Source organism: Globicephala melas, chromosome 12, assembly GCF_963455315.2.
Source record: "Globicephala melas chromosome 12, mGloMel1.2, whole genome shotgun sequence".
Lineage (NCBI taxonomy): Eukaryota > Metazoa > Chordata > Mammalia > Artiodactyla > Delphinidae > Globicephala > Globicephala melas.
In genome coordinates, this window is record NC_083325.1 from 14,650,588 (window position 1) to 14,663,298 (window position 12,711).

Consider the following 12,711-nt stretch of genomic DNA (forward strand, 5'->3'; position numbering starts at 1 on the left):
CCCATATGCCCTTCTAATGGTGTACGACCGATATACGGGAGGAGAAGAGGTAAGAAACTGGGGTGCGCACTCCGGTCCAGAGGAGAGATGCAGTGGAAGAGAAGGGCGGCCTTGAGCTGACCTTGAAGAATGGTGGCATTTAGCCCTTTAGGGAGGAGGTGGCCAGGAGATCTGGATGGGGAAGCTTACCTGGCAGGAGGAACGAGGGCCTGGGAGAGGGAAAGGGGGCTGGGCAGGTGGCTCGATGCCCAGTGATGGTGAGGCCAGACTGGACAGCATGGACTTCAGGCACAGGCACTGGGGGACACAGAGCACTGGGGACCAAGGAAGGGGACTTAGACTGATTATGATGGAGATCAGTTGAAAAACTTCTTTGGGGTAACTTTTATTTTTTTTATTTATTTTTAAAATTAATTTTTATTGGAGTATAGTTGATTTACAATGCCGTGGTAGTTTCTGCTGTACAGAAAAGTGAATCAGCTGTGTGTGTGTATATATATATATATATATATATATATCTCCACTCTTTTTTAGATTCTTTTCCCATTTAGGTCATTACAGAGTATTGAGTAGAGTTCCCTGTGCTATACAGTCGGTCCCTATTAGTTACCTGTTTTATATATCGTAGTATGTATATGTCAATCCTAGTCTCCCAATTGACCTGTCCCCCCCGGGGTACCTTTTAGGTTTAAAGCAATTCTGAACTTAACAGGGAAGTTGCAAGAGTAGTACAAAGAACTCCCATTCACGCTTTTCCCAGTCTCCTCAGTTGATAACGCTGTATCACACTGGCTTTATAATTTTCTCTCTTTATATACTATTATTCTTTTCTGAACCCTTTAAGAGTTAGTTACACATCTCAAACTCCTTCTTTACCCCTAAATACTTCAGTGTGCATTTCTTAAGAACAAGGACATTCTCTTATAGAACCGCATGACGATATTCAGAATTAGGGAATTAACACTGATGCAGTACAGACCTTAGCTACAGTCCTTATTCAGACTTCACCAGTTATTCCAGTCGTGTCCATTATTTAAAAAGAAAGGAAAAGAGGGCTTCCCTGGTGGCACAGTGGTTAAGAATCTGCCTCCAAGGCAGGGGACACGGGTTCAAGCCCTGGTCCAGGAAGATCCCACATGCCACGGAGCAACTAAGCCCGTGCGCCACAACTACTGAGCCCACGTGCCACAGCTACTGAAGCCTGCTCACCTAGAGCCCTTGCTCCACAGCAAGAGAAGCCACCGCAATGAGAAGCTCGTGCACCGCAACGAAGAGTAGCCCCTGCTCGCCACAACTAGAGAAAGCCTGTGTGCTGCAACGAAGACCAAAAAAATGCAGCCAAAAATAAATAAGTAATAAAATAGAAAGAAAGGAAAAGAAAAAGAAAATTCCTCATCCAGGATCATGCCGTGCATTTAGTTGTCATGTCTAATAATAGCTTTTTTTTTTTTTTGCGGTACGCGGGCCTCTCACTGCTGTGGCCTCTCCCGTTGCGGAGCACAGGCTCCGGATGCGCAGGCTCAGCGGCCATGGCCCACGGGCTCAGCCGCTCCGCGGCATGTGGGATCCTCCGGGATCCGGGCACTAACCCGTGTCCCCTGCATCGGCAGGCGGACTCCCAACCACTGCGCCACCAGGGAAGCCCTAATAATAGCTTTTAATAATCCAGGAGTTAGGTATCTGAGTTCTGGAAGAGGAAGTGATGGTGGAATAGAAAAGAAAGGTTTGTACAGGTGTGATAATACAGGGAAAGAACCAAACAGACTTTTTTTGAGATTTCAAAACTGTGTACCTGTGTGAGTGGTACTGCTTTGGGAAGAATTCTTAGCATTTTCCCCAGAGCATCCACCCTGGCAAAGCCTTCATTGATCTAACAGTTCTGAGTGCCCCAAATTCCTGCTTTAATTTAAGACCAGGTTGCACTTGGACCCAGTGCCCTCCTCGGGCCCATCCCTGTCTATATATAACTATGGTTTGTGTCTGCCTTTCCCCGGTTTTTAGGTTTTCTTTTTTGATTCCCTTTTTGAAATTCTGGCAAGAACCACTAATATCTAAGCACAATGGGAAGCTTTCAAGGAAACATTACTAGTGCCCAGAGTGTAATGTGTTTGGGTTGGCTTAAAGTGGCAGGACTAGATGGAATTGCTTGTCATTCAGAAATTGGATACGGGAGTCTCTTGCAGACTGAAGACTGCGTTCATCAAGCACCTGGAAAGGGCAGAGCTGAGGGATGACAGGGCTGCTGGGAGGGGTGCCCTACCCCCCAACCACACCCTCGTTCCCAGTCCTAAAAAAATGTGGAAAACACGCTGCAGGAATTTGGCATGTGTTAAAGTGGTTAATGTCAGTTTGTCTTTGTCCTTTTTACTTAAATAGGTTAAACAGTGCACCGGTTGAAGGATATTCAGAGCATGTTGGAAATAAAACTACTATAAGGATGACTTATCCGGAGGGTGCACCACTGTCTGACCTTGAATATTATTCCAATGACTTGTTTGTTGCTGTTTTATTTAAAAGTGTTGACTTCAACTGGCTTCAGGCGATGGTCAAAAATGAAACCCTGGTAAGCACTAGAAATTCAGCCATCAGATGTGCCTCCGTAAAAAGCGAAGGGGCCTCTGATTGGAATTAACAGGTTTTTATTTTTAAACTAACACACATGCTTTCAAATAAACACTCCCTTTGTAGAAGCCCCTCAGAACTTCCCCTGGAAATTGCTTTCAGAACTTGACTGAGTCACATGTGGAAACTGGGATCATTACTTAGTGGAAATAACAAGCTTGGGACCAAAATGGCTATCATTGAGGTTGGCCACCCACCTCATTCACCAGACATGAATTTACATGGCTTCTGACTATTTTCAGAAATTAGTTTTATGTGCATGAATATAAACCATTATTGAGGCAATTCAGAAGAATATGCATAAATTCTCCGAAGAGTATTTTCAAAGAGATTCTCCAAAAATGCTTTGGTGGTGTTCTTTTTTTTTTCTTTTTTTAATGTTTATTTATTTGGCCGTGCTGGGTGTTAGTTGTGGCAGGCGGGCTCCTTAGTTGCGGCATGCAAACTCTTAGTTGCGGCATGCCTGTGGGATCTAGTTCCCTGACCAGGGATTGAACCCGGGCCCCCTGCATGGGGAGCGCGGCGTCTTATGCAGTGCGCCACCGGGGAAACCCCTGGTGGTGTTCTCGCTGGAGTCAATTCACGGCGTTCCAGAGGGGCAGATGTGGAGGAGATGGCCCCAACTTGGTCATATTCCTTTTCTTTGTCTTTACAATAATCTATCACCTTACTTTATAGTCCCCCAGCCCCCCACATTATGTTGAAATGAATTCCAGAGGTCAGCTGTTAAGCAGTGTGTGTGCGTTTATATGCACTTGCACAAACCAGCTGACTGTAAAGTTAACAGGACATATCAGACTTTTCACAGAAGCTTCACGTGCTGGAGAATTTGTATCTCCAAAGCTCGATTCCGTACAGGTTACTGTGGTCCTCTGGATTTTCTCTTGGGTAGTTGTTCTAGTTGAAAGATGAAGCACATACGAAATGACTTACAGTCAGTTACCAAGAGACATCACAGGACTAGGAAGTGGAGTAAGTGGAGAAGGGGGTGCGTGGTGGGGGCCTGAGCACAGGCGGGGCACCCAGAACACTTCATACCCTCGAATTGGATCTGTTTGCTTGGTTTTCCCTGGGCAAAATGGTGGCTTTGGATCCTAAAAAGGCTGACTATCTCAGGTCATTACCTGAAGAATTCCTTCCCCAAATCAATAAGAGCTGCTTCTGCAGTTCCTTTCCTTGTCCAGTGCCACCTTCATAGATCAGATCCTTAGAGTTGCTTGCCTGAGTTGAGGTACTGGATTTGCATAGATCTGTGACTTGGCCACAGAATGCAGCCTACAAACCCACAAGGGGCCACACCCACGGTTCTGGCCTCATTAGCAGGGGATGCGCTCTGCCCGCTCCACTGATAAGATGACTTGATTAAATCCCCCTAACCATTGCTTGCTTTCTTTCCTTAGCCGTTTTGGGTGCGACTCTTCTTTTGGAAGCAGGTGGCGGAAAAAATCCCACTCCAGCCAAAACAGTTCAGGATTTTGAATCCGGTTATCATCAAAGAGACTGCCTTTGACATCCTTCGATACTCAGAGCCTCAGTCAAGGTTCTGGGGCCGAGATAAGGTATTTTTGTCGCTACTGAAACTTAACTGTTCTTCTCTGTGTTGGAAAGGAGGCACCTATACAGCTTTCAGTTAGGCTCAGCTGTATACCCAGAAGCATCTTCCGGGGGTGAAACCTAGTCATTGATTAGATGTTCCATGTGTTTTTCCCTCTCTACATCTTCACCTTAGGGCTCCCCACTGATTGATCCCCCCACTCCTGGTGGCTCATCTGACTAGTACAGTCGGCACGTTAGCACTTCGGTCACTGAGATATTATTTAAGGTATTCTTACTCCAGGATTCCATATAATTAGCTGCAGGACACTGAAAGGAACTTCGGTGATCAGAAAGTTCTTTACATTTTAACTCTACAGGCCACTTGGGTGAAAACTGACGTTTATCCTCACTTTATAGGTGAGAGCAGTGCTTTTCAGTTGATGCCTGGATCCCACCCCAGACATTCTGATTTAATCTGTCTATGTTGTGGTCTGTACATTGGGATTTTCAGAGTTCCCTGGGTGATTTTTATTTTTCAGCCTGCTCTGAGAACCTTGGTGCTATAGGCTGTTCACTGCGGTAGATTCTTTACCTGCAATTAGCCTGTGTTGCTACTGGGCGGAGATGCCTTTATTTCCTGTTTCTTCATGATCTGAATAGCTAAACCTGTGTCTTTAAATAAAACTTTTTTAAAAGCAGTGGAAATGGTTTAAGCAAAACATTTATATTTAAGGAAAAGCAAGGAATTTTGAAACATGGGGACTGCTACCCACACTGGGGGCCTGAGATACCTCCTAGGAAATGGGGCTGGTTCAGGGTGCAATTTGCAAATGGAGCTAGACTCAGGGGTCCTCATCCAATAGGCAGATGAGCAGGGTCTTCTATTTGCCCTTTGAATCAAATTCTAATTAAAAAGATGCTTTAACACAACTGTGTAAATTTTAAAGGAAGAATTCTGTGCTTGTTAAGGAAAACAAATACCTGAATAGTCTCCTTAAAAACAAAAACCTAGTTCTTCACTGCGATCAGTAAGAGCTAAATCCAACTCTGGCTCCAACTTCAGGCTTGAACACCCAGCTCGGGTGAAATGGTTCACATAGTGGAAGCTGTTCCCTTCGCAGTCCGCCGTTTTCCTCCAGGGCTCTGGCCTCTCCATCCATGGGGAGCCCAGGAGGGCCATGTAGTTTCTGCCCATTGCAGGAACGTGTCCAGAACCCGTGATGTGTTTTCCCTCTCATAGGAGAGCAGCCCTACCCCCGACCAGTGACTGTCGGGTCTCTGATTGGCTTTAGCTGGGCTCTCCCACACAGAGCACATGGGTTCCTCCGGAATGTGGGCTTACAACTTTTAACCTGTTGGCATCACTTTTAACAAAACAATTTTATAAAAAAGACAACATACTTTGGCAAGATTCTTAAACTAAGTTATAAAGAGGTTTCACTATAAGTGCACTTAGATTTCTGTATCTTTTAAACTGCCCCGTTTCTTTATTAGATTCCATAGTATTTTTTTTAAACACAGGCAGATGCTCATTTGTTGGCTTGCAGGTCGATTTTATTTTAAAAATAACCTTTAAAAAATGGACAGATTTAATTACGTGAAATACGAAATTGCTGAATGGCGAAGGGTATCAGAAACAAAGTTAGTGGGGGAAAATTTATCATAGAAATCACAGAGTAAATATTCTCAAAGCATTTAGAGATCTTATTAAATCAAAAAGAAAAAGATGAGCCAATAAAGAAATGAGGAAAGGATATGAACAGACATTTCACAGAAGAAATTAGTACAGCCCAGGAATACATGATAAAATGTTCATCTTCACCAGTAATCAAGTAAAAGCGAATTAGAGCCACAGTGACATTTTTTGCCTGTTTTCTTAGCAGAGATTTAAAAGCTTGATAATGTCCTTGCTTGGCAGGAATGTAGGTAGAATTATAAGTTGGCACTTTTTCCGGATGGTGGTTTGGCAATACATATATCACTTTAAAACATGAATAGTCTTGGGCTTCCCTGGTGGCGCAGTGGTTGAGAGTCCGCCTGCTGATGCAGGGGACACGGGTTCGTGCCCCGGTCCGGGAGGATCCCACATGCCGCGGAGCGGCTGGGCCCGTGAGCCATGGCCACTGAGCCTGCGCGTCCAGAGCCTGTGCTCCGCAGCGGGAGAGGCCACAGCAGTGAGAGGCCCGCGTACCGCAAAAAATATATATATATATATGAATAGTCTTTGACCCCGCAATTTGACTCTAAAAATTTTATTAGAAGGAAATTAGAGAAAATCTGCAAGGCTATTCTAGGATGTTCATCGTAGCATTGATAGCAAAGGACTAAAAACAGCCTAAACATTCATCATTAGAGAATTGTTTAAACGTTATGGTATAGTCGATGCAATATCGTGTGACTGTCGAGGATGAAGAAAAACTAATAGATATGAAAACACCTCCACAATGTATTAAGCAAGAAAATCAAGTTACAGAACATTTATTTAATCCCGTTTTTGTTTAAAAACTAAAAATGTATATATAGTTGCATAGGAAAAAGCTTGGAAAGAATGACCAAACTGTGAAGAATGCCCTTCTCTGGAGAGTGAGTCTATAGGAGTCTTTTACATTCTACTTTATAATTTATTATTTGAATTGAATATTTGCTTATTTTTTATCATTGTCAAAATGGTATTCTTCTTTTGGATAAAAACAGTAACTTGGAAGATGGCTTCTGATCTAAAATTGCATCGTCAGAAACTCCCTCATGCATCTGCCCTCCCAGCAGACAGAGAAGCCTGTTGGACAGTGAGGGCTGCTCTTGGGGGACGTGTTCTGGAGATAACGTGCTCTGGGGAGCTTTTGATAGTTTCTGAGTTTCTCTCCATGCATTACCCCTATATACTCCTCCACAGACACTGATGGGTACTCCTAAGGTGCTGTGTGCCGAGCGGCCGCAGGTGGAGAAGACAGGACACACTGCCTTAGAGTCCTAAGCCCAAACAGGAGGCTGGCTTCTTTAGGGTCAATTTCCCTTGGTTTTTATTTCCAAACATGTAAAATGACTGTTGAGTTCCTTTTTAATAAGGGAGGTTGGCTTTGAGAGGTAGACGGGACACACTGGGGAGCAGGAAGCAGTTTTTATCAAATGATGGGTTCCCTGGATGTTCGCTATTCCCACCTTAATCTCTGAACTGTGAAAGGTTCACTGTTGTTCCAGTTTACAGAAAAGGAGAGCTGGTTATGGAAGTCACAGGCTCGGCTGAGATGAACCAAGGAGGTATATTTGCACATGAAAGACGATACAAGAGAATATCAAGTACTAGATGGGCAGCAGTCTCCAAGGAGGGCTTAGGCACTGCAGGGCTTTCCGTATTCCTGTCTGCCGCCCTGTGTGCTGTCTTTACCCAAGTCTGTGAGGGAGATCCAGAGAACCAATTCCAGATGTACAAGTGGCAAGATGTTGGACGTGAAGAGGGAGTGGTGATACAGTCAGAATACAAAATTCTGGACATCTGGCATTCTAGGCCGAAGTCAGCAGGGGTACATTTTGGAAAAAACAAATGTGAAAGCCCGTAATTTGAGGCGAAAAATGTACTTGCCTGAACAGAGAGCCAGCAGAAACTGGCTGAGCTGCAGGACGTGTGAAAATGGCCTGGGGGTGTTATTTGCCAGAAAGGCAAGTAGGGGTGAAGTAAGACTGTCTTCACAAGTAAGGGGTGAAGACAGTCTTCACCAACGAGAGCTGAGCCCGCTCTGTTCTCAGGCAGAGGCTGTACAGGAGCCAGCCAAGACGGGACGGGTTCCCAAACCATGTCCGGAGAAGGGCTGTGTCCACTTGTCCCAGAGCAGACCTTGTAGACGTTTGTCGCATGAGAGAGGAAATGGGTTAGTCTTGCTATTATGGTCCTTCTGTGCAGGACCGGTGGGTGGAAGTTTTAGAAAGAACACCTTTTAGCTTGGTGCAGCAGGACCTGCCAGGCTGCCTCTTGCTTGTGTGTTAAAAGAATTCACATCACAGACCATGATTTAGAGTCTAGATTCCTGACCTGGATGGCAAGTCAGACTTTAGAATTGGGTGATATTTGAAATTGTGTGATGTATAAAATTGCAGCCCCCAGTGCCACTTTCATCACTTTGCATGGCATGTAGCCTACCTGTAAAGCAGCGACTTGTGCTAAGACCTTTTTTTTTTTTTTGTCTTTTCTCCTTTCCAGAACGTCCCCACGATTGGTGTCATTGCCGTTGTCTTAGCCACGCATCTGTGCGATGAAGTCAGTTTGGCAGGCTTTGGCTATGACCTCAGCCAACCCAGTACACCTTTGCACTACTTTGACAATCTCTGTATGGCTGCCATGAACTTTCAGACCATGCACAATGTGACCACAGAGACGGGGTTCCTCCTGAAGCTGGTCAGAGAGGGCGTGGTGAGGGATCTCAGCGGAGGCATCCATTGTGAATTTTGAACCCAGAAAACCTCACTTGAAAATGCAGTTCTGACCAGGAGGGCTGTTTTTCACAGCCTTCTTGACGCGTCCTGCAAGAACTTTGAAGTGCAGCTGGTGTTTTTTAACTTTTAATTTAAAAAACAAAAACAATACAAAAAGTTCTGTTCTTCCCACTTTTTTTCCCTATTTATTTGAAGCCAGTGTTTTTGCACAAAATTTTGGAAGTTAATTTTGAGAATAGGAAAGACTTTCCAAAGAGAATTGTATGTAATGATGTTTTATTGTATTTTAAGAAAGTTATTTAATTTGTAAAAACTCTGTTCATGTCTACTGCACATAGAATCCCAGGTCATTATGTGGAAGAAGGGAGGCGACTCCTTTGATGACAGCCCTGAATGCCTGACTCTGGTTCTCTGTTAGTCTGTTCGGTGGGACAGATGTCGGAAGCACTTCCAGGGTGACGTGCTGGGTAGCTAAACCACTGGGACTGGTTGGGCCATGCTGCTGCATGAGGCCTGAGCCGGTCGGAGAAGTTCACCGTCCCTCTCTGTTGATCTGCCTTCTGCAGGAAGACTTGTAGGAATCAAGCAGGGGAGCTGTCCTGCAGGTCCCAGGTCAAGGAGGGACACAGAGACATTTTCTGTGTCCTCCGAGTACTGCAACGCTGCCCCAGGCGGACAACTCTTGGATTTCTTGAGAGTTTTTAACTGCCTTCCAAACACTTAAATGTTAATCCAGATTATTCCATTGTCTGTCTGAGGTGGCTTATAAAAATTAGGACAAAACCTCTGTTCTCCAGAGTCGTAGAGGAATAAACTCTTTCCAGGAATAATCATGTTTTCTGAAACACTGAAATGAAGTCTTCCCCGTGTTATAAATTGCCTGTTTAAGAAAAAACGTTTTTTTTTTTTTTTTTTGAATGCCTCCTTGGCAGTGTGTACCAGGCAGTGTGCTGGTCCAAAAAAAAAAAAAAAAGAATAAAAGCTTTTGAGGAGCTCTTACAGTCTAGTTAATTTGAGTGCTTTTTTTTTTTTCCCCAGAAAATAAGTTTATAAGTCTAGCTAAAATGTCCTTCTTGGATGCCACTGCTAGTCAGGACCTCACTGCAGATGCCTGTGAGGAAGGCTGGGGGATGAAGGGGTCTCCTCCGCTGGCTGCTACTGCCGCCCCTCCCCCAATTCTATTTCTCCCACAGCCCCCGGTGCAGCTCTTGACTCCCAGGCCAGGCCGATGGCTCCCGCATCTGCCGGCTCCTCGGCATATGCGGGGCAAGGAGCCAGGTCATAGCTCTGAATGAGTCCCTTGGATCTCCAGGGTTCTGGGGTCAAGCTCAGAGCAGCCTGCGTAGCAAAATAGGATTTCTCTGGTTTTATGTCTTTTCTTAAAATTTTCTATGGATTCTACTCTGTAAGACACTGTTTAGGAAAAAATGCTTTAAAATTCCTATCTGGGGCTTCCCTGGTGGCGCAGTGGTTGAGAGTCCGCCTGCCAATGCAGGGGACACGGGTTCGTGCCCCAGTCCGGGAGGATCCCACGTGCCGTGGAGTGGCTGGGCCCGTGAGCCATGGCCGCTGAGCCTGCGCGTCCGGAGCCTGTGCTCCATAACGGGAGAGGCCACAACAGTGAGAGGCCCTTGTACCGCAAAAAAAAAAAAAGAAAGAAAATTGCTATCTGTTAAACGGTGAGACTTAGCTCTGAATATGGAGACTCAGGAAAACGGTCTGCGGCTGTCCTGTGTTTCAGGTGAGGCCAGGCCTGCACCACACACCTCCACCCCCTCGTTCCTCAGGGGCTACTTAGAGAAGCCCAAATGCTTATTAGAAAAGACAAGAAACAGCCAGGGTCCAACAATTGGAAAGCTTTCCCGGTGCATCCCTTCACGGGTGCGCCTGGTCTCGTGGTCCCGTTTCCCCTGCCTTGCACAGCTGCTGGGAAGTAGCCCGTCCAGCACTTCCTCAGCTTTCAACAGATACCAGACCTGGCCTCATCCCTCCCCTCCTACTCTGTGTGTCTTTTTTTTTTCATTTTTACATTGTTTTGCCCGTGCCTCTCGATGTTTAATTACTGGCAGGCAGTAAGTGCCCTAAGTGGATAAAAAGGCATATTTTTTTCAATGACCTTTCATGGTGTCCACCAATCAGAGTTGACCAGAGACCATCTTTGAGAACTTTAAGCACTTCGGCAGTTTTCATTAGAAGTTGCTTCTTTGCTTCAGGGTTGTGTCTCCGCCTGCTTTTCTGGGAACAGACCTCCAGGTGCCCCAGGGTGTCACAAGGTTGGTCTCCAGTAACTGAGTTTCCTCCATCACATTTTCAACTTCAGCCTTGTAGGCACACATGCTCTTACGTGGATGTAATCATCGGTTTTGAGGCAACTTAGGATGACTTACACATGGTCTGTACTTTAACATACTTCTCACTAGAACTTTGAGCCACAGAAAATTTCAGTGAGTTTTAGTTTTCTGTTTTTTCCTACAGAGAGCTTATTCTCTCCAGAAACCTAGGCTGGCCGTAGAAAAATGTTTTTGGGACCAGGATGAGTATCTCCTGATGACGTGTGCCATGTTTCTAGGCAAAGATGAATTGGGATCTTCTGAACAACTTCATGCCTCTAGGTGTTACCTTGTCTTCTTCACTGATACTTTTGTGTCACGGTGGTGGTGGTGTTTTTTTTAAATTTCCCAACAAGGTACTAATAAGGCATTGGTGATGTCTATTCTCACAGATTTGGGGGTGGGGGCGGGTCTCATCATCTGTGGACCCATTAGTTAAAATAAGTTGTCAAGCCCACTTTTTGGACTGTTTCTGTTGAACTATGACCTCTTGACCGGCAACAGTCAATCTGGTTTGCAGACATGGGCTGATTGTAAAAGAGAACAACAAGTAGTCACACCCTAGTCTCCCCAGGGTATTAAAGATTTCTGAAACCAAGGACCTCTTTATTTTAACTACATTCTAACTCCAGTGCTTTTGGACTTGATATCAAAGGGATTGTTACGTTTGCCTTATTTCTGTCTCAGGAGAAACTTTTAGACCAGCATCATAGGAAGATTTTGAAATCGGATCTATTCTCCTTGGCAGGTTTACAGCATCCAAGTGTGGGTTATTTTTTCTTCCTTTCTTTGGTGCACTTCAGTCAAGCGCATTAAGAAAGAAGGAAATGACTAGTTCTGTGATTTAGCAGAATTCCCCTTAGAATGAAGTGAGCTTTTAGAATGCTTGTGTAGCAAGCAGGAACTGTGCAACGCTGGGCCTGACTTCCGTTCACGCACATGGTGACAAAATGCATCCCTCAAACGAAGGACTCTGTGTTGCTGCCCGTGGGACCGACACCGTCTTCCCAGACGCTGACCCTCCCTGAAGGCCGCCCAGATGACTGCACCCTCAGCTCTCAGACTAAAGTGCAGACAACAGGGGAAAAGACCCAGTACATAGCGCACCCCCTGCCCTTCCCTGGAGGGCCAGGCACCCTGGCCCAAACTTGTCTTTTTCTCTTCTTTCCTACATCCCAATGCCATTTTAGCCTGTTTTTGTGTCCACAGAACAAGGTGTTTATCTGTATTTACCTACAACCGACACAACGTAAAACTGAAGTAAATTGAAGAGAACCATTCGTTCATATGCACATTCAAATTTTGACAAGAGGGCTTCCCTGGTGGTGCGGTGGTTGAGAGTCCGCCTGCCAATGCAGGGGACACGGGTTCGTGCCCGGGTCCGGGAGGATCCCACATGCCGCGGAGCGGCTGGGCCCGTGAGCCATGGCCGCTGAGCCTGCGTGTCCAGAGCCTGTGCTCCGCAACGGGAGAGGCCACAGCAGTGAGAGGCCCGCGTACCGCAAAAAAAAAAAAAAATTTTTGACAAGAAAGTAGTGCTCCCCAAAAGGAAACTGCAGTCTTCGTAGTTGGACTTTCATTACCCAAATGATTCAATTTGACTAGTTCCCAGTATTAAATTCCAACCCATTCTGCAGACAGGAAAAGTAGCCACTCAGCGGGGCTGTGGTGAAATGAGAATAAATTACATGCTGTGAAATTTAGTTATGACTTTTTTAAAAGCAGATTTTTCCAATGAGCTGTGTCAATAAGACATGTCCAAAGAATGACAGGTTTATAAGTTTCCTTCTGTCTG

At 45.3% G+C, this 12,711-nt stretch overlaps 1 protein-coding gene across 5 annotated transcripts in view; it reads left to right on the forward strand.

Moving 5' to 3' along the window:
- Positions 1–12,451, forward strand: part of ST3GAL5 (ST3 beta-galactoside alpha-2,3-sialyltransferase 5) — a 52,497-nt gene extending 40,046 nt beyond the window's left edge. For all 5 annotated transcript variants that reach the window (XM_030837477.3, XM_060309360.2, XM_060309359.2 and 2 more), the window contains 3 exons: positions 2,377–2,563; positions 4,023–4,181; positions 8,354–12,451. In XM_030837477.3, coding sequence (XP_030693337.1) covers positions 2,377–2,563; positions 4,023–4,181; positions 8,354–8,602 — 595 coding nt within the window. In that variant the 3' untranslated portion in view covers positions 8,603–12,451. The remainder of the gene's footprint in view (positions 1–2,376; positions 2,564–4,022; positions 4,182–8,353) is intronic.
- Positions 12,452–12,711: the final 260 nt, after the last annotated feature.